The following is a 21,094-nucleotide window of genomic DNA, read 5'->3' as shown; positions in this document are numbered from 1 at the left end:
TGATTGCACTTTGATATTTTCTTTTTCTTTTTTTTTTTATTGCTGATAGGGACCCACGAAGTTGAATTCAGGACCCACTAAGAGGTCTAGTCTAGTTTGAAACCCCTGGTTTCAGCAGAACTGAGCTCCACCCATGGGGATGTCTCACAGCCTAGGCAGTGCATTAAATCCTATCATCCCACTTAAGCTAATCTTGCCTCGCACCCCCTCCCCTGCCCCCGCCACGGAGGTTCGGCTTCCTGTGGACAGAATTCTAAGCGTGGACCACCCGGCAGGTACCTAGACTAAGTGTTGGGCCTGTAGGAATGCCCAGCCAAGACCTAAGGTGGATTGACTCTGAGGCAACTAGCTCCAGCATCGACGCGGGCTCAGCCGAGTTCATTTGGGGACGGATAAGCGGATGCCAGGAACATTGGCCGCTGGTGGTTGGTGTTGGAGTAATAAATGGAGAAGACCAAGGCTCGACCCTTGACTGGCGTAAAGCGAGGAGCCCCCACGTGCCTTCCCAAAGCCGCGCGCACAGAGGGTCCTCGGGGCGCCGGAGGGGCGCGATCGGCGGTGGGAGGGTCTGAGAAGTCGGGGCGAAAGCCCAGGAGTGCGGCGGCCTCCGCGGCGGGTGAGTCCACGCTCGCCCCTCCGGCTCCCGGGAAGGCGGAAGGGGACGGGGCGGGGCGCCCTGCCCCTCCCCTCCTCTGGCCCCTCCCTCTCCTCCCGCGCGGGCGGGGCCAACCCCCACGTGACACCACCCCACCCCCGCAGGTCGGGAGGCGGGGACCCAGCGAACGACTTCGGGGCCGGACCTCGGGGGGCGGAGCCGCCGCCAGCGGGTCGAGCCCAGCCACCTGAGCCCGAGCGCGGAGGACGCCGTCACCGCCGAGCCCCGCGCGCCGCGATGAGCCGAGGGAGCCGTCCGCGCGCGCTGCCGCCCCGGGCCCCGCCGCTGCTGTCTCTGTCGCTGTCGCTGCTGCTTCTGGCGCCGCCGCCGCCGACCCGGGCTCTCACCCCGAGGATCAGCCTGCCGCTGGGTGAGTGCCGGGGCGCCCCGCGGGGCACGGGCTGGGCCTGGGGGAGGGGAGGCGGCGTGACAAAGGAGGGGGAGTGTGTCGGGGGCCTGGGGTCCGCTAGGACCCCTCCGCCCGGTGCGAGTGCTGCGGGGCGGCGGGAGGGAGAGTGGAGCGGTGGGGCCGCGGGCCCCTTTCTTCCATTCTTTCAGTGAGCGGGGAGGGGGTCCCACGCCTGCCTTGTCGCCCCCGTGCGCCCCTTGTCAGGGCCCTTGCGGCGGTGGCGGGCCCCCTTGCCTGGGTGCTGGCCACCCGCCGGCCCGCCTGCCCATCTGCTCGTCTTTGATGCTGACCAGAGCCCGCCTAGGGGCCGCCCCCGAGGGCGCACACGGTGAGGGGCCGTGCTGGCCGGCCCGTAAGCGCTGGGGCTCTGGTATTCCAGCAAGTCGCAGCAGGACCCGGGCGCTCCCGTCCGTCCTCCCTCCCCGCCCCTCACCCGGGCAGCCTGCGTGATCCCCCGGAGCCTGGGAGCGACCATGGGAGGGATGGGGGCAGCTCTGGTCGCTGAGACTCCCGGGCGCTGCCTGGGGCGACGACTCGGAGGGAGCCGGGAGTACCGTCCTCAGAGGCCTTGTCCCTCATCTGGTGCGCACATCTGCTTCCGTGGCCTCCTCCCTTCCCAGCCCTCTGCTCTTCCCCTCCACACCCCCTTTCATCTGGTTGCTTCTCTGACTGTACTTTGAAATCAGAGGGAACTGGATTCCAAGCCCATTTCTACCTACTGGACAATCCTTTCTCCCTGAGCCTCAGTTTGCTTGTCTGCAAAATGGACACAGTCGTAGGTACCTTGCAAGGCCATCTTGGAGCCTTCATGAAAGTAGGTGTGTACCTGGCCACAAAGTACGTAGGAGCCCAGTAGAGGTTGTTTCTCTAAGCTTTTGAACTTGGTTGTCACACTGTATGAATTAGAATAAAGGGTGTGTAAATTAAAGGTTACAGACTGCAACCCTGCCAGACTTCCTTCTCTTGATGGTATCCCCACCCCTGAAAACATTCTATTTACAAAAAGAAAAAAATTGTAGCTTCAGCACTTAAATTGTGGCCCTGAGCAACCCTATCTGAAATATTGCAAGATAGAGGATGGCCTGGGTGACCGTGTGACCTCAAGAAGGCTAGGTAACCTCTCCAGACCTTGATTTCCTCACCTGTAAAATAGGGATAATAGCATTTACCTCAAGGTTGTGAGGATTAAATTAGTTTATGTTTGAAAAGTTCTTAGGACAGGGCTTGGTCCGTAGAAACTGCTCAGTAAGCGTTCAATATCATTGTGGTATATGGAGCCGAGGCTGCATTTCTGCCCATCCGGTGCAGAGCTGGGGTGACTGCTTGGGGTGGGGGCGGTGTGGTGTGCTCATCTGCCTGCAGCCCTCTGGGTGCTCCGTCATGTTAAGTGAAGATGAGCAGGTGTATCTGGACCCAGTCTTGCTGTTTTTCTGTTGTGGCCACAGCCCCTTTGCCCTTAGATCCTCCCAGTCCTGGGAGACGATGAGATGAAGTGGGGATAGATGCTCCAGTGGACTCCACTCATGACTGGGAAAGCGGGGCCAGCTCATGGGGCCACATCAGGAGCAGGTTGTGTCCAGAGCGAGCTGGAGGGGGAGCCCTCCTAGGGTGACCATAAAAGGCAGAATTGGGGAGCTGTGAAGAGGAACCAAGAGGCCCAGCTTTCCTGCAAGCAGCCAGAACACTTGGTTATTACCATGCAGCTCCAAGACCCTGCCCACTTCCCAAACATGAGCACCCCATCTCTGCACAGGTCACTTGGTGCTATGGTCTAGACGTCTGTGACCTTCCCAGATTACTGTGTTAAAATCTTAACTCTCAAAGGACTGACGCTTCGGTTCACCTGTTAAGACTACCACTGATGGCACACATTTTGTGCACTGCACAGGGGTGCCCAGCCAAGGGCTTGAGGGGTCCTGAAATGCAGTCCACACTCTGCTTTCCAAGCTGTGGATCTCAGAGAAAAAGACCTTCTGCTGTGTTTTTGTAGCTGGGTCTGCCCCCTAGAAGGGACCTCTTTTTCTGCTCCCCAAGACCCTGGGATAGTTCAGTAGCACCCAAACACTTGAATTTGGGAGAACGTAGCCACACAGAAGAGCTGCACCACACCCCGGATGTTCACCTCACTGACCTCCCGGGTCTTCCTCCAGGCCCTGGGTGCTGCAGCCCCACTTCCATCTCCATGCAGGTCCTGGGGGGGTGGGGGGGCTGGGCAGGGCCGGGGGTAGGACCCCCAGGGGGGAATGCCCTAGGGGAGGGCGGGGCTGGACAGGCGGTGTGGGGGTGGTGGTGGTGGTGGTGGTGGTGGAGGTAGGAGCCCCAGGGGGGAATGCCCTAGTGATTGAACAGGCTCGCCCTCCGAGCGTGGCCTGAGGCGGTTTCCTGCCTCACCCCTGGGGGCTCATTACATGTTCCTGGCAATGTGCCTACCCAGGCAGGCCTGTGGTGTCCAGGGATGCTGGGCACAAGGCCCCAGGGCCCCTCCTTCCCTGAGTAGGGAGAGGCCAGAACTAGAGACCAGAGGCCCCTTTCTTGCCACCTGCCCTCCCCTGCTGACTTCTCACCCAAGCTCCCCCAGGGCCAGATGCCTAGAGACAAGGACTCTGTCTGGGGTTTAAAACAGAATCCTTGAAAGTGGAGGATCAGTTTGTGTTTGGGATCCTTCCTACGGAAACTCTTGTTACTGTGGCTTAGCAGCAGGTTTCTGGGACCATCAGGAGAGGTCCCACCACTTGCGGTCTCGCCCAGTGGCCAGGAGGGTAGGAGGGCTGGGGCCTCTCTGGACAAGCAGAGGCCTTAAGAGGAAGTTGCTTGTCTCTATGAAAGAAATACTTCAAGGAGGTCTGCATTGGAAACCAGGGTCTAAGCCTCCAGGACAGAAAGCTGTGCAGGAGTCAGAAGCAGGAGAAATGTGAAATGGAACTAGTAGCCCCAGGGGTGAGTTGTCAGGCCAGTGCCTCCGAGCCATGTGGGGAGAAACAAAACAAAGCTGCTGGTCTGGCTCAGGAAAGCCCTACTGGGTCCTCTTATTCGGGTAACTGGAAGGAGTTACCAACTTCCCCTGCCCCAGAAGCGCCTGGCTGAAGGGCTCTGGACGCATGTTTCCAAACCAGATTGGAAACAAATTCTTGGGCCTGCAAACTGCAGTCGACAAAACCCTGTTGATTGAACTGGGAGGGTAGGGCATTGGCACGAATAAGCCGCCTGTCCTCTGACCCCAGAGCAGGCGCCTAGGGCCATGGCTGCCCTGAGAAGCCCCCAGGGCAGGCTGCTTTCAAAGCCTTTAGCTGGCTGGCCACTGGCCTCCCTCCGTCATGTGGCCTCCGCTCAACATGAGCGTTTGTCTTCAGTTCTGCCTTGTGGGCTGGCATCTTCATGACCCTTCAGAGCTGTAACTGTGGGTGCTAGTAGCCTGGCTTTGAAGGCTGGCATGCCTCCCTTACTAATGCACACCCTGCCTCCTCCCAGCCTGTTCCACATTGGTAGATAGAAATAATAGCAGAACAGGACCCATCTCACTGGATTCTGAGAGGATTACCTGAAATAATGTATGTAAAGTGTTTGGCATGGTGCCTGGCACGTGCTACATCCCCAGTAAAAGGTAGCAGCTTCTGTTCTCTGGTGGAAATTCCCTTCCAGCCTTGCTCAGTGAGGTTATTTGCATCAGTTTGGTAGACACTGTCTGAGCACTGGCCATATGCAGGCTCTGTGTTAGGTGCCAGGACTGCCAGGCCAGGGAGGGAGTGATGCAGTCCCCACCCCCTACCTTGGGGTAGGAGACGAAGCAAGTCCCCCAGGGCCGATTGGAGGCCATCCCCAGGGGTCCTGCGTAACTGAGTCTACTTTTCAAGCTGTCCTACTTCGGCTCTTCCAAAACCCTCCTTTGCCCCCAGAACCCTTCCTGCTTGCGGTGGACCACACCTCTTCCTCTTTCCTGCCCCCACCGCACCCACTGGTTCCACTTTGTCCCCTGTGTAACCCACGCTGGAAAAAAAATACATATGTGTGAGAGCATATGTATATATGCACACCCACACACACCCATTTCAACTGGGTGCTGCAATGCCCGTGTGGCAGCCCAGCAAAGCTCTAAGCTTGCACAACTTTGGGGGCACATCTGGGTACACCTGCATGTTCACCCTCCAGACAAGGGAGCTGGAGCCCATGGCGCGGAGTCAGGAGGAAGGCGGGCTCCGGTCATGCAGTCAGTCACTCCTCTTCTGTCCTCTTCTTCGGGGCTGTGGTATGGTCCTCCCTGGGGGCTGAGGGGGGAGGGGGAGGAACAGTGACACACGAGACCCCCACTGTCCAGGCTGGCTGCTTTTCCCCAGCTGGCTTTCCCTGCCCCTCTTCCTTGCATTCTGGCCTTCCTGTCCTGGCGAGCTCTCCTGTGTCCCGGATGGAGAGTGGCTCACACAGACAGCCAACGGCCCCTAAGGGCTCCGATCCATCTCCTGCCGTTCTCAAGGCACAGGCCTTTCTGCTCCTGGCCCTGTGTGGTCTCCCTGGTCAGTCCTTAGCCACCACTCCTTGTGACCACCTCCACTGCAAGGCGGGAGCCAGCGCTTAGGGGTCACAGCTGTCCTCCTGTTTGTGTTCCCGCATCAGTGCCTAGAAGAAGGTGGAAGGTGAGGTAACATGGAGCTACTGTGGGCACCAGGCTTTTAGTTCTCTTGTCTCCGTCTACATGGTAGGTGGAATCACCCCATTGGGCAGGTAAGATAGCTGAGGTTCAGAGAGGTGAGGTATTTTGTCTGCCTCCCAAGCCTGTGACCTGACCTGCTCTCCGTGGGAACCGTCTGGTCTCTACTCACAGGTCTGTCAGGAAGCCCATCCTGACAGCTTAGTGGGATTCAGGGAAGTGGGGGCCTGTGGTGAGGGGGTTCCAGGGGAACAGTAGGCAGAAGCCTCTCATTTTTGTCATAGCTCTTAAATAGGGAACAGGTGAGCCGGCTTGCCTCCTCTTGGCCTCCCCCTGCCTCTCCCCTGTGAGGGGTGCAGACAAGTTGGGGAGAAGAGCGCCCGGGATGGAGTGCCCGCTGTGTGCCGGGAGCTGCTCAGGGGCAGGGGGTGGTGTTGTCGTCCTCACACAGACGAGGGGACTGAAGCTCAGAGAAGCCAGCTCACGGGGTTAGGGTCCTGCAGCTAGGAAGGTGGGGGCCAAGCCTTGGGCCCAGCTCTTCAGCTCAAGAACCTCCTTTCCACTAGAACAGCTGCCTCCTTCCTCAGCTGTGAAACGTATGAAAGCCGCAGAAGGACCCAGCTCGGCCCTCGCGTAACTGGTGGGTTATGTATTTCCATCTGGTAAAGAAATCTATTGAGGTCACTCCCTGGATGGGACAAGGGGTCCAGCTGGGGCCCTGATGGCCCAGCCTCGGGCTGGAAATACGGCAGAACCAGCCGACTTGGCAGGAATGTGGTACATGGGAAACTGGGAGCAAATGGCTCAGAGGCTTGCAAACTGGGAGGCAGTGGGCCAGAGCCAGCCTGGAAATGTATTTTGTTTGGCCTCCAAGTGTTTTAGAAAAATTTTAATTAGTTGCTGATATTTAAAACCCTGGAAATTTTACATGAAAATCCAGATTTCCAGCTCTTCTGAAGGTCTGGCAAAGCTGGGCCTCATTCCATCCAGCAGCAAGTGTTTGGGGCAGAGAGGTAGCCAGTGCTTTAGAGGGGCTCCTGCCCCCAAGGGGTTGCACCCCACGTGCCCTTGTCCCCCCACCCTGTCCCTGCATGAGTTTCTGAGGTGGCCAGGGTACTGAGTGTTTACTCAGAGCAGAGGTGGGGGAGGGAGGAAGGCAGGAGTGGAGGTGGGGGCATGGGTAGGGCCCATCCCAGTTGCTGGTGGCCTCCCAGCCTGGGGTGTCCTGGCATTTCTACAGAGTGCATTTATTTGGTCTTCCCAGCAACCCTGCGAGGGCTCCCCCTCTGTGTCGGCAGGTGCCTCTTCAGGACTGCACAGCTGGTCAGTGATAAAAGTTAGGACTCACGCAGGAACCTGCGACTCCCCTTTGCAGGCCCTGTGGCCCCCTGTCTCCCTGCAGCACTGCCAGGCAGAGATCGCAGGGCTGCATGCTCCGGTTGGGGGCTGGCATGAGGCCTCCAGACTCTAGACTGGCCCCTTTAAATCTGGGGCCCCTCCCTGGACCAGAGCACCCGACACAAGTACGGGGTACAGACATGAATAAGACAACAGTCTTACCCTCAAGGTGCACTCAGTGTGGTGGAACAGACAGACAGGCACAGAAAATCCACCATCATCAACTGTATGGCCAGTGCCCTTCGAGAGGTGTGAACAGGAAATGATGGGCACACACAGAAGTAGCTCTTGCCCATCTGGGGATTCAGGAAGGCCTCCTGGAGGAGGTGAGGATGCGCAGGAGTCAGTCCAAGGGCAGAGCATTCCAGGCAGGGACTGCCTGAGCAACGACTAGAGGAGAAGTAGGACTGTGAGTGGCAGTTTGGTGTCACTTGGCTGAAACAGGAGGGGGCTGTGACAGCGGGACACAGTTGAGGGTCTCACACAGAACACTGACGGTGCCCAGAGAGCGCTGTGGGTGCAGCACAGCACCTGGGCTGGGGCAGGGGCAAGCTGGGAGGCTGCTGCGGAGGCCCAGCTGAGGGAGGGTGGCGGCCCAGGTCGCGACTGTGGAGCAGAGGCGGCAGGTAGAGCAGATGTGAAAGACACTGAGGAGGACCAGCACTGGGAGTCCTGGGTGAGGGAGGGGACAGGGTGGCATCCAGTTTCCATGGGATCGGTGGCGCTACACAGAGACATAAGGTTCCAGGTCGGTGAGTGGGTCTGCGACAGGGCAGTGCGGGAGGTGCCTGTGGAGGGTCCCCCACGCCGGGGCCTGGCGCGTTAGAGGACGCTCTGCCCCAGATGACGAGATTCGAGGGTCGCCAGCATCCCCCAAGTGATGGGCATGGGTGTGTGACGAGGGGCCGAGGGCTGACCTCAGGGGACTAGAGCGCACAAGCTCAGGTCCTGGAGAGGCCGAGGGTGACTAGTAACACAGACCCTGGAGCCAGCAGCCCGGGTTCAGGTCTCACCCCACACCTCTCCCTGGCTCTGGCTGCTGGCAAGTTACGTGCCTTGTGTCTCGGGGTCTCTCAGCTGAAAATCGCAGGTGGTAATGCCTGCCCTGCCACAGTCTTACAGGAATAGCTGCATTAGTGCATTTAAAGTGCTTAGTAAGTGTACAGTGCGGTGGTGGGCTGGAGGCCCCAGGGAAGTGGGAGGGAGACGGCAGGGGACCCTTGAGGCCCGTATGCAGACACCTAGGGGACAGGCTGTCCACTGGCCGTGTGCAAGGCCGTGCCCCCTGGCATCCGGGGCTTGGCAGTGAGGCAATGCCTGGGCCCTGGCAGGTGTGGGGCTGGTTGAGGCCTGCCTCCCAGTCTGGGTGAATGGGAGGTGCGTGCCGACAGCCCTGGGGGCTTCCTCTGGTCGAGAAGGAGGGGAGGGAGGCACTGATTTCTAGGATGAACAGTGAAGAAAACTGCTGAGAGGCGGGGGCTGATGCAGGACTGTCTCTGGGGATGTCAGGATGTTGAGGTTGTTTATGCCCCATGGCCCGTTTCCTCGGAAAAGGAGAGCCGTCCTTGGGGAGGAAGGTGGTCCTTGGGTAGAGGCCCCAAGAGAGAAGGGTCGTTGGGGGACAGCCAGCCCCTGAGCAGAGGGCTGAGTAGCTGACTTGGGTGGGTGGGCAGAGGTCAAGCTCCCAAGGTGGCAGCCGCTTGGACAGGCTCTGGCTTAGGGCTCTGCTGGCCAGCCGGGCACGAGGGAGCCTCTGAGGGGCTGGAGGCCACCCAGTGATGCTGGCAGGAGCTCTTGGCCAGTCGGGCAGTGGGCTCTCTTGTGTGTGCCTGCCCCAGGGACAGAGGATGCTTCTGGGCTGGGTTCCTTTGCCTCCTGGCCTCTTTCTTGGTTATCTCAGTCATGGAGAGGACCTCCAGCACACTGTCTCACTTCCCCCGCCAGGAGTGTCCCTTCCCTGGTCAGGGACTCTGCCTGGCCTGTGGTGGCAGAGTTGGGGCCTCGGCTTCCGGTGCGACAGGCGGCCCTGCCCCACACCTGGGAGGCACGCAGGGAGGATGTGCATGTCGCTGCCTCGCCTGGTCTGCTGCTGAGTCAGCACCCCTGCCTGGAGGTGGTGCTCCTGCCGGGACAAATGAGTCCAAGGGTCCGATGCAACTCCCTGTGGACAGGGTGCGCCAACAGGACCTCTGGGAGCTTCTCAGGGGCTTGTTTCCCGTCCAGATCCCTGGCTGGGGACTTTGTGAGTCAACCAGTGGGCAGTCTGCTGCGTCCCCTCTGCTGGTGGTACCTTGACTTCACAGGGAAGCTGGAGTTTTCCGACCTAATCCTGCTGGGGCCTGTGGAGGGCGGAACCTTAGGGTCAGGTCAGCGTCAGCTGTGGTGCCTGGAGCCACAGTACAGAGAAAGGCGGGGTGGGGCCCTGAGTCATGGCCCTGCTGCAGCTCCCTGGCTGGCCTGGGTGGGGACCGCCTGGGGTGGGGATGGTGCTGAGCCCAATTCCCGTCTCACCCCAGAGAGCACCAAGCTTCCGGCTGAGTCACAGGAAAGAGGAGAAACCCTAGGTGAGGCTGGGGGCTGAGTTGTTCCTGTATCACTTCCTGCTGAGAGCCCCAGGCCCAGCGATGGCAGAGGGGGTCCTGATGTGCCCAACCCAACGCGCCCTCCCCGAGGAGGCTTCGTGCCAGGCAGCCCCAGGCCAGTCCCCGTGCTGCCTTCTCAGGGCCTTGGGGAGCCACCGGCTCAGGCCTGCCCAGGGTGGATGGAAAGGTTTCTTCCACTTGGAAACACCAGCCACAGCCTCAGGCAGCCAGGCTCTCTCCATCCCGGACCTAACCAGCCCTCTGGGTAGGAGATGTATGTGATGTCGGAGCAGTGCCGCAGCCCAGATGCCCACATGACTGCGTGAGGCACTCTCTCTGCCCCACGGGGAGAGTGTGGAGGCCGAGACTGACCCTGAGGTGTGTCAGCACTCACCGGGAGTGGAGTATACAAACGCCCCCTCCTGGGCACCTCTGCACACATAGCACCCTGGAACGAACACACAAGCATGGACAAGCCCTGCAGTAGGGTGTACACACACACACACACACACACACGCAGGCAGGCATGCTCACGCGGGTCCCACGCAGACATCTTTGCAGTGACTGGAGGCGGCGCAGGCAGGAGCACTGCTCTGAGCATTGCCGGCAGAGGCCAGCTGTCAAGGGCATGTGCCTGTGCGCCCATCCCGTTTCGGAGCCAGTGTTCGGATTGGCCCCAAGACTCTTGTGTGGTCAGGTACTAACCTAGGTTCAGATCGCCTAGGATGAGATTTTTACCCAGGAGGACACGGGAGGCCCGGCCCTCCAAGCTGCCCTCTCCTCTGGCAGCACTTGCTGGGCTGGATTTTCCTGCAGGGCTGTGGGTTTTGTTTCTGATCCTCTCAAGTGCTGGTCGTGTGCCAGACACCACGCCAGCCCTGAGATAACGTGTGCAGAGTTGTTCTGACCAAAGCTCTCAGTAAATGTGGGCTATTATGTACATTATTATCTACATTCTTTGTCTCATTTCTTCTCATAACAACCCTATGCAGTGAGGTGCTGTTATCCCCATTTTACAGATAAGGAAAGTGAGGCTGCACGATGTTAAGTGGCTTGTCCTGGTGGGTGGTAAGCGACAGGCAGGGTTTGACCCAGGCCTCTGAATCTAGAGGTATCTCTGTCTCATGGAGAGTCCCAGTTGGAGAGCCATTATCTCATCTCCACTGACGAGCCCTGGTGACTTCCACCAGGCAGCAGCAGCTGTGGGGCAAGGCCTTTAGGACACCAGACTCTTGTGTGGCCAGGTACTAACCTAGGTTCAAATCGCTTGTCCTCGTTTGAGTCTGAGAGGCTCGGGGCAGACAGGCGAAGGAGGAGCATCTGCAGAGTGGGGCGCATGGTGTAAGGGGCCCCTAGCCTACTTCTTTGAGGCGCTTTTCTGTCGCTTTGCCACTTCACTGACTGCTCCCATTATGACTGGAGGAGGTAGATGGGGAGGTTCTTCAGCAGCTGGCTTGTTTGGAGAGCTGGGTGGACCAGGGCTGGGCAGCTGGTGCCCTGGCTGCCCCTCCAGCTTGGCTGTGTTCTGCATGCTCCTTGGCAGGTTTCTACTGCCTCCCAAGCCTGAGTGGGGCTGGGCTGCCACCCGGACTTCAGCTTATCTCTGACCTTTGGCATTTCTGTATCTGGACAGATTCCAGGAACAGCCTCCTGCCCAGTCAGACCTATAGGACCCACCCGGGTGGAAATGCCCCTTCTCTGCAGGCAGATAAGCATTGGCAGAGTTGAACCAACCCTTTTTCAGAGAAGCGGAGGGATGCAAAAGATAAGGCAGGATGGCAGGGGCTATTTGTCCTAGTCTCACCGACTCCTCCTGAGACTGCCAGGCATTGTTCTTCATTATCCCTGTAATACATATGAGAAAAGCTCACTGAGATGACTACACTGCCCTGCAAAGGACCTACATGGTGCTTCTCACAGTGTGCTCCTTGGGCCGCTTAGTTCAGAGTCATCGGGGAGCCTGTAACACGGCACGTTCTCAGGCCCCACCCCCACCCAGAGCATCAGAATCTCTAGGGCCAGGCCCTGGAGTTTGAGTCTTGGGGTGATTTTGCTGTATGATGCAGTTTGCAGACCGTGGATTCGGGAAGGAGACCTCCTGAGCTGGCCTCACCAAAGCTGCTTTTTTGCTGTGGGGCTTTGTGTAAGTAGCTTCACCTCTAAGCTTTTGTTTCTTGTATAAACCGGGATAACAACAGTCCCTATGTCACAGGGTTATCATGGCCATGCCGGCAGGTGGTGTCTACAGCCTGTTCATCATAGCACCTCCTGGGAGTGGCCCTGTGGTGGACAACAGGAGGGGTCTCTTCAGGATGGTGGTTCTTCCTGGGAGCAGAGCACAAAGAAATCAGGCTTTTTGTTCCAGAAGGCTCATCGGTAGAAGTCTAAGCAACTTTTAATTGGGCTTCATCGTGATCAGAAATTTTGTAGTTGGGGGAAGTGAGGGATTCATGCTGTAAACTTCCTAGCATGTGGAGTGCTGGTGGGAAGTGGTAGGAGTTGGAAATTCGAGGTAAAAGATTGAGAGTCTAAAGTGATTCTGGCCTTGATAGCTCAGAGAGAGGCCTTAACGTCTCCAGACCACAGCTGCCCTGTATAGTTTTCAGTAGCAGAGTCCAGGCTCTAGACATTAGGTGGGACCTCCCCATGTGAGTTCGTCACTCAGCCCCAGTTCTAACTCTGCTTCCGGAGTGTGACAAGACTCCAGTGGCAGAGCCACACACATTCTGCCGTAGACTCCTGTGCTGGTCACCTTGTGCATCACCTTCCCTCATCAGCAGACATTGTGCAGAGCAGCCTTGGAAATTCCATCATCCTGTTTGTTGATGGGATCCTACCAATCCGCAGGCCCAGCAGGTTTGCTAGGAAGTCACCTGAGGGCTCCCTCCCTTCAGCATTAGTGGCTAGGTAAAAAGCTTAGCTTCCCCAGAAAGGCTGGTATATATTCTTCCTCGTGGGCAGCAAGGACAAGGTAACTTCGTTTCCCTTTTCTCTTTGTCCACTGGGAGGCTCAACGCTAACCGTGCAGCCCATCTCTAGTAGCTGTGTGAGGACCCCATGACCTGTTGAAGTTAATCTGCCCATACCATACTTTCTGCTTTAGATGTTTTCTTCTGATTTGTTTTTATTCTCTGCCCTTGATTGTAGTGTTTATATTTCACTACCTTCTCTTTCTGACTTCCTGCCCTTTGTGGAACCAGGCTGGGGGTATGTAAAAACGCTCCCCATATAAAAACACATGAAGCTGCCTTCACAGCTGCTCTGTTGGCAGGTTGCACCTTTTGCTTCCTCAGCTTCATTAGACTGTGTTTGTTTGCGTGGCCGTGACGCACAGGCGGGCAGGGCGTACCTGAGGTTGGAGGGTGCTGCTCTGGGCTTGTTTTTCTTTTCTTATCAGCTGCTTAGAATTTTTAAAATAATTTCTCATCAAGCCCATTAATCACTCAGAGCACAAATGGTACCCTGGTGGACAGGTGCTTGCGTCTCTTTTCCTTCTTTTCTTCTAATTTATTTATGTTGCATCACTCGAGTATACTGTGCTTCTTGTAGAATCCAAAAGCAATCATGTGTGAAAAGGGACAATAATTACCTATAATCCTACCAGGTACTACGCCACTCGGCAGCATATCGTGATTCATCCCTCTGGATTTTTTTTTCTGTTTGTACTTTTCCCACCAAAAAAGTAGAATCTAACTATGCACACAATTTCATAACCTTTATTTTCACTTAGTGGTAGATAATTAGAATTTTTCTTTGTTATAACATATTTACAGCAATGAAAGATATTTAAAATTTATATCAAGGCAACATGTACCTTTTATTTATTTATTTTTAAGGATAGGACTTGTGAAAAGCAACAGATGCCTCAGTCATCCCCAGCCCCAGGCCTGGTTAAAAGGGGTGACTTTTAATCATCTAGACTTTTTGTTTTACAGTGGTTTCCTCTGTATATTTAGGCAAAACACTTACACCACTATTTCTTGGCTTATCTCTCTTACTGATTTGCTGCTGAGAAAAATAATGTTCTCCGTGGCTTATATCTTCATCCCTACCACCTCCGAACATTTTCTGCCACTCTGGTCTTTGGTTACCTTTGCAATAGCCCCCAATTTAGCCATGGACTCTTCCCTATTGTCACTCTCAGAGGAAGATACAGAGATCTCCCTTTCTTTAACTCCCCTCACTCCCAGCATCCCAACATGAGCCTGTCGTGCATTCATTTCTGAGGTCAGGGGTGGTGGCATCTACATTCTGCTGAACAACCACAAATCTTCCATGAATGACTGTGAGGTGGTACTAAGGGTTAAGACCAGTACCCCGTGTTTGCAGCCCTCTGCCAGGGTAAGTCATGTCCACTGCAGGGCCGAGGACGGCTGTGTTTACAGGTCCTTCTCTTTGGGTCTAATGCCACTCAAAGAGGAGTGTTAAATTCTTTAATGTGCTCAAAATCCATCACTTTATATTTTGGTTCGCTTCATATGTATTGTACATGCTTTATATGCCTTTGCTTGTTTCTTTAGGGATTCTAATATAGCATCATTTTTACCAGCTACACGGTATTCCAGAGAGTGGAGTATTATGATTGATTGTCAACAGTACCCTGTGGTTGGACATTCACGTTGTTTCAAATTTTTCACCACCATGATATAACGGTGCTATAATTAATATTCTCTCACATTCATCCCTGCTTGTTTCTCACATCATGTTTGAGGACTGGGGAATACTGTTCATGTTTACACCCGATCCCCCTGCTCCCACACCTGGCTACCCACTGCCTTGCTCCCCTGCTTTCAGATTGGCCCATTCTAGAGGCGGGTGTAAGAGGATTCTGCAGGAGGCATTGGCCCCCAGGTAATAATGCCCATCCTCCTCTCCCCAGGCTCTGAAGAGCGGCCATTTCTCAGATTTGAAGCTGAAAACATCTCCAACTACACAGCCCTTCTGCTGAGCAGGGATGGCAAGACTCTGTATGTGGGCGCCCGAGAGGCCCTCTTTGCACTGAATAGCAGTGTCAGCTTCCTGCCAGACGGGGGGTACCAGGAGGTGAGATGCTGCCCAGCACTGGCTGCAGTGGGCAGGGGATGGCAGAGGGGAGGATGGGCAGGAAGATTGACCTTCTGGGTCCGAGGAGAGGAGACTCAGCATCTCCTTCATGTCCACTTACACGTTCACCTTCCCCCCTTTTCTCGTTCCTCAGCTGCTGTGGAGTGCAGATGCGGACAGGAAACAGCAGTGCAGCTTCAAGGGCAAAGACCCGCAGGTGAGCCAGGCCTGCAGGCAGCCTGGCCTGGAGGAGGGATGGTGGGTGATAGACCTGGGCCCAGGGCCGAGGCAGAGGGTGGGAGCAGCTGTGGGGGAGAGGGTGTAGGCTTCTGAGGTGGGCAGGCCTGGGGATGGCCTTATCCTTCTCTCTGTGTGACTTTGGGTGGGTAGGTTTGCTCTGGAGCCTTAGTGTCCCACCTGTAAAGTGGGAATAATGATGTCTGTCTCACTGGACTTACTCTAAGGATTCAGCGAGCTAGTAGGTACAAAGTACCTGGCACATAAGTGCCCGATAGATGCCAGCTTCCAGCATGAGCGGTGGTTGGGTGGGGGTGGCAGTCGTATCCTTCTGCCGATAAGCTGAGGGAGCAGGTCTGATGGATTCTGGTTTGGTTTGGCCAGACTGCTGGGTGGGGGCTGGCCCAGCCGAGGTTCCCCTGGAGGACTCCCCTCCATTCCCAGAGGCTTCCGTGTCCTGAGTGAGCAGGGGGCAGCAAAGGTAAAGGCCAAAGAGCATCAGACTTGGGGTGAGGGCACAGGTTCAGGTCTTCTATTCAACAGACATTTATTAAGCACTTGCTCTGTGCCCTGATATTTTGAGACTCTGGAAATATAATTGTGAAAAGGAAGAACAATAGGCAGAAAGTGGTTTAATAGATGGTCAGGTTACACCTCATTAAAGAAGTGACATGTGAGCCAGGATTAGAAGGAGGTGGGGCTGCTGACCACAGGACACACCGAGAAGGAGCAGGATTGCGGATCTTGCTCGGAGGGACTTGGGGAACCCTGGAGGGATGAGCAGAGGAGTGGCAGGTCTGGCGTGTTGTTTTAAAAGGGTCTCCCTGGCTGTCATAGTAGAGAGTGGTGGTGGTGGCCCAGACCAGGGTGGCACCAGGGAGAAATGGCCAGATTCCAGGTGTACTGTGAGATGGGGCCACCGGGATTTCCAGGTGGGAAATGGGGGAGACAGGAATCCAGGCTGCCAGCGGGGTTGGAGCCTGAGCACCCGAGAAGATGGAGCTACTGTTAATGAAAGGGGAGCAGTCTTGGAGGAGAAAGTGTTTGGGGAAGACCAGGAGCTCAGTCGGAGAGCCTTTTAGACACCTTGAGGAGGGAGCCACAACCCTGGGGTCCAGGGCTCACGACCAAGTGCACCCTCCTGTTCTGTGCTATGGCTTCCTCACCAGGTGGCCTGGGGGGACCAGTGGCTTTCACTGAGGTTCTGAAGAGGACTCACAGGGGACCAGGAAAGCCCAGGAGGGAGGGATTCTGTGCTTTCACCTCCAATCTGAGGAAGAGTTTTCCAACCCCAGACCTAGCTGAGCCCCAAGATCCCTGTCCATAATCCACATTCTGTGGTCCTCAGCTTTCTCTTCCCCCAGGAGGCTCCCCAGTTCTCATGTATTCCAGGACTGTAGTTCCCCACATCAGGGGTGGGGTGGGGCAGGTGCAGAGGCCTCACCCCAGGACTGGCCTTGGGTTTGGTGGGGAGGACTCGGGAGTGCCCCCTGGTGGCCAGCTTGGGCCTGACATCTTCCTGCCTCTCCCCAGCGGGACTGTCAAAACTACATCAAAATCCTCCTGCCACTCAACAGCAGCCACCTGTTCGCCTGCGGCACAGCAGCCTTCAGCCCCATCTGCACCTACATTGTGAGTGCCCCTTCTGACCCCACTCGCTGGCCTGCAGCTGGCCTGGGACGTGCCCCTCTTTCTGCCCCAGAGAGCTGTTCTCCTGCACCAACCCCTGGTGAAGGGCAGGGCCCAGGGGATGCTTCTAGGTAGCCATGGGCACCAAGGGCCCTGAGGCCCAGCCCCAGGCCTGACAGCTGCGCTGCCCTGTCCCAGCCCTGACTCACACCTCTCCTGCTTCCTCCAGCTCTCTCCCCAGCCCTCACTGGATTCTTGGCAGCCCACCTTGTGCACCCCTCTGCAGCATGCACATCCTTGCTTTTCTACCCTATACACACCTTGGCAGAGGGTGGCATCTTGAGGCTGTGGGTTGGAGCACCAGCGTTAGAGTCAGACATGCCTGGCTTTGAGTCACATTGCTACCGCTTCCTGGCTCAGGTCACTTTTCAAAGCCTTGTCTCCCCTCTGCCAGCAGGGACTAGGAGTGCCCATCCCAGAGGGTCACTGCCAGGCAGTGAGGGCAGCGTGCCCTGGGTCCCATGGTGAGGAGGAGGGCTGCCTGATGCCTCACTCCTGGAGTTGCCCTCTTGGGCACCTGCCGCCTTGCCCACTGAGCCCACCCCTCCCTGTGCTCACCCATCTGCTTCGTTGCAGAATGTGGAGAACTTCACTCTGGCCCAGGACAAGGCGGGGCACATCCTCCTGGAAGATGGCAAAGGCCGTTGTCCCTTTGACCCTAATTTCAAGTCCACAGCTCTGGTGGTTGGTGAGTGTCGGGGCAGAGCGGCAGGACGCGTTCACTGAGGCCCCACGTGGGGGCGGCAGGCAGGCCCCAGGCCTGAGCTCGTGGGTCTCCGCGGAGCTGTTCCCCGGAGGTGCACAGCGACCCTGGACTGCCCTCGGGTTGGGCTTTCCCCGGTTCCTGCTCCCTTCTCTCTCCACCAGCGACGTGCAGCGTGGGGTCCCTCTGGGCCCTGAGTGAGAAGGGGCCGCCCCCATGGGAATGTCTCTTGGCAGATGGTGAGCTCTACACAGGAACAGTCAGCAGCTTCCAGGGGAATGACCCGGCCATCTCCCGGAGCCAGAGCCCCCGCCCCACCAAGACCGAGAGCTCCCTCAACTGGCTGCAAGGTGAAGCCGTCCCCCCACCGCCGAGGGCAGTGCCCAGAGCCCTGGGGCGGGGCGCTCTCCCCGGCAGGGCCTGTGGGATCCTGAGCTGACTGCGTGCCCCGCCGGCCCCACAGACCCAGCCTTTGTGGCCTCAGCCTACATTCCCGAGAGCCTGGGGAGCTTGCAAGGGGATGACGACAAGATCTACTTCTTCTTCAGCGAGACTGGCCAGGAGTTTGAGTTCTTCGAGAACACCATTGTGTCCCGCATCGCCCGCATCTGCAAGGTGAGGGGCTGGGCCGCCCCAGAGGCTCCGCGGGGCAAGGCCAGGAGCACGCCAGGGGGCTGGAGGCTTGCCTGTCCTTCTGGCGTCCAGCTCAGCTGCTGCGCAGGAGGGGCTGGCAGGGTCACCTGCCTGCCTCAGCCCAGCCTCTCTCCCCCTGCACCAGGGCGACGAGGGTGGCGAGCGGGTCCTGCAGCAGCGCTGGACGTCTTTCCTGAAGGCCCAGCTGCTGTGCTCGCGGCCTGATGACGGCTTCCCTTTCAATGTGCTGCAGGACGTCTTCACACTGAGCCCCAGTCCCCAGGACTGGCGTGATACCCTCTTCTATGGGGTCTTCACGTCCCAGTGGTAGGGCCCTGCGGACCTGGCTTGGATGGCGGGGTTGGGGCCGGGAGTGGGGCTCAGGAGCAAGCCTTGGGTCCAGCCAGCCTTATCCTGAGCTGTGAAGCTCCCAGCTTAATCCAACCATTTCCTTTGTAGGCACGGGGGGACCACAGAGGGCTCTGCCATCTGTGTCTTCACCATGAAGGACGTGCAGAAGGCCTTCAACGGCCTCTACAAGGAGGTGAACCGTGAGACACAGCAGTGGTACACCGTGACGCACCCGGTGCCCACGCCGCGGCCAGGAGCGGTAGGTGCTGCTTCCTGTAGAGCATGGGTGCTGGGAGGCAGCCTGAGGGACTACGGAAGTGAGAGGAGGGGGCAGAGACGACAAAGGGGGTGTCCATGAGCCGCTGCAGCTTTGGGCCCCTGGGTTTCCCCAGAGAACACTGGCAGGCAAAGGGTGTCCGCGGACAAGTGTGGGAGCCAACTGCAGGCACCATCATGCCCCTTGGTCAGCCAGGGCTCCCTGAGAATGGTGGGAAGGATGCTAAAGGAGCAGGACGTGTGGCCAGGCTTCCTGAAGCCTGTGTGAAGAGGGGGGTCATGGGTGGGGTCGGAAACCCTGGCAGCCAGGCCGTGCGGTGCCCCACATCCTGGGCCTTGCCCCTAGACTTCCAGGTCAGGATATTGGCTCCCTGCAGAACTGCATGAGATATGCGTGGCTTCTGAGGGCGGCACAGGCACCCCTGCTGTCCACTGAGGAGGTAGGGCCAGGCCTGCCTGCTGCCCGAAGCAGTGCTCACCTCATCGCCACCTTCCCCTTCAGTGTATCACCAGCAGTGCCCGGGAGAGGAAGATCACCTCTTCCCTGCAGCTCCCAGACCGCGTGCTCAACTTTCTCAAGGACCACTTCCTGATGGACGGCCAGGTCCGCAGCAGCCTCCTGCTGCTACAGCCCCAGGCCCGCTACCAGCGTGTGGCCGTCCACCGGGTGCCTGGCCTGCACCACACCTACGATGTCCTCTTCCTGGGCACCAGTGAGCACCTGCGGCAGGGCGGGCTCGGGGTCAAGGGGGCTTGGCTCCTGGGACGCGGCAGCGGCTTGGCCCAGGGCCTGAGTGCTGTCCCTGTTGCAGGTGACGGCCGACTGCACAAGGCGGTGGGTGTGGGCCCCCAGGTGCACCTCATTGAGGAGCTCCAGATCTTCTCACCAGGAGAGCCTGTGCAGAACCTGCTCCTGGATACGGACAGAGTGAGTGTGTTGGCAGCGTGCTTGGGGTGCCCCTCTGGCACTCAGCTCAGGCGTGAGCTGTCAGGAAGTGGGGTGCCCTGGAGCATGAGGGGAGGCCCTTGGGGAGTGGCTGTGGTGGGCGTGCGAGCCAAATGTACCTGTGGGTGGTGGCCCTGGCTCTCACTCCGTGTCTGTGCAGGGACTGCTGTATGCTGCCTCGCACTCGGGGGTGGTCCAGGTGCCCGTGGCCAACTGCAGCGTGTACCGGAGCTGTGGGGACTGCGTCCTTGCCCGCGACCCCTACTGCGCGTGGAGCGGCTCCCACTGCAGGCGCATCCACCTCTCCCAAGCCGAGGTGGCCTCCAGGTGAGAGCCCCCGAAGGGCCCTGACCCTTGGCCCTGTGCACGTGGCCTCAGAACTCCCCAGGCCTCTGTAGTATCACCGCACAGCCTCATATGCATCCAGTGTCTCAGTATGATTATTAACTAGCTCCCCTTACTACTCTCCAAAGTGTGTGGTTTACACAGTAGTGTTTGCCTTCTGTATAAACCACAGTAGGCAGTGTCCTCTACTGCCTTTGGGCAGTAACTGGCAAAGTGGGGGTGTGATATGGGAACGTATGAAATGTCATCACCATGGAGAGTCAGGATCGGCACGTGGGTGTGTTCAGGTAACAACAAGTAAAGGCTATGCACAGTCCATTAACAAAGCCACGAAAAATTATTTTCAAGATAACTTATTTGGATTGTAAAATGTTCCTGTGGAAAACTTAGAAAATAGAGAGAAGTGCAAATAAAATGAAAACTGCCTCTAATGCCACCACCTGGAGTCACAGTAAGACTTTGATGTGTATCCTCTAAGATTTTTCTGCATATGTGTAAAATAAAAATACTCGTATTTTTAGTCAAAATAGGATCTGTCCCACTTGGAATGTCCTTGTTTCACACAGGGGTAACTGGTGCTAGTGTTTTATTCCAGAGAACCACATATGAATACACACATGTATACCTAGAGGGATATACTAAAAATGCTGTCGTGATCACCGGATGGTGGATTGTGTGGGATTTTTGTAGTGTTTTTAGCCTTTTTGCTTAGGTGAGTTCTTCAGGTTTTCTGAGTGCATCAAAAATTACTTTTTTTCTTTATTATGTTTTATTAAATAAGTCAATACGTGTGCTGTGCTTCAAGAGACAGATAGATGCATATAGATCCAGCTGTCCTTCTAGACTTTTTCTAAAGGCTCATACTGCTTTTGTAATTCAGGGTAGTATAGTAACTTCTATTTGAAATAAAACCTGTGTAGACACAGGAGGTGCTGAGTCAGACCCTCTGTGGGTAGGGAATCGGCCTGGAGAAGCCACCTACCTTTTACCCCTGCCTTGGGCCCTTGCCCAGGCCTTTGCTGCCTTGAGGGGTGATGCATGCTGGTGGGGGTTCCTGGCCTACCCCAGACTCTCTGGCTCTCAGGCCCTGGTTCCAGGACATTGAAGGGGCTAATGCCAAGAACCTCTGCAACGTTTCCTCGGCCAAGCCCCGGTCTTCTGTACCAGCAGGTAAGGGGCTCCTTC

General features: G+C 57.1%; 1 protein-coding gene across 2 annotated transcripts in view; it reads left to right on the top strand.

The window, feature by feature from the left end:
• The window catches only part of SEMA4B (semaphorin 4B), a 33,836-nt gene that overhangs the window by 10,813 nt on the left and 1,929 nt on the right, over window positions 1-21,094 (top strand). The window contains exons 2-15 of one of the 2 annotated variants that reach the window (XM_073227205.1): window positions 50-616; window positions 760-1,025; window positions 14,566-14,729; window positions 14,884-14,946; window positions 16,500-16,598; window positions 17,232-17,343; window positions 17,595-17,708; window positions 17,822-17,973; window positions 18,137-18,318; window positions 18,451-18,601; window positions 19,121-19,331; window positions 19,431-19,546; window positions 19,725-19,891; window positions 20,994-21,079. In XM_073227205.1, coding sequence (XP_073083306.1) covers window positions 893-1,025; window positions 14,566-14,729; window positions 14,884-14,946; window positions 16,500-16,598; window positions 17,232-17,343; window positions 17,595-17,708; window positions 17,822-17,973; window positions 18,137-18,318; window positions 18,451-18,601; window positions 19,121-19,331; window positions 19,431-19,546; window positions 19,725-19,891; window positions 20,994-21,079 — 1,750 coding nt within the window. In that variant the 5' untranslated portion in view covers window positions 50-616; window positions 760-892. The remainder of the gene's footprint in view (window positions 1-49; window positions 617-759; window positions 1,026-14,565; window positions 14,730-14,883; window positions 14,947-16,499; window positions 16,599-17,231; window positions 17,344-17,594; window positions 17,709-17,821; window positions 17,974-18,136; window positions 18,319-18,450; window positions 18,602-19,120; window positions 19,332-19,430; window positions 19,547-19,724; window positions 19,892-20,993; window positions 21,080-21,094) is intronic. The other variant, XM_037000462.2, reaches the window with a different exon arrangement.

Source organism: Manis javanica, chromosome 18 (genome assembly GCF_040802235.1).
Source record: "Manis javanica isolate MJ-LG chromosome 18, MJ_LKY, whole genome shotgun sequence".
Classification (NCBI taxonomy): domain Eukaryota; kingdom Metazoa; phylum Chordata; class Mammalia; order Pholidota; family Manidae; genus Manis; species Manis javanica.
The sequence above is the reverse complement of the archived record's forward strand: the minus strand, read 5'-3'. Positions and strand labels throughout refer to the sequence as shown.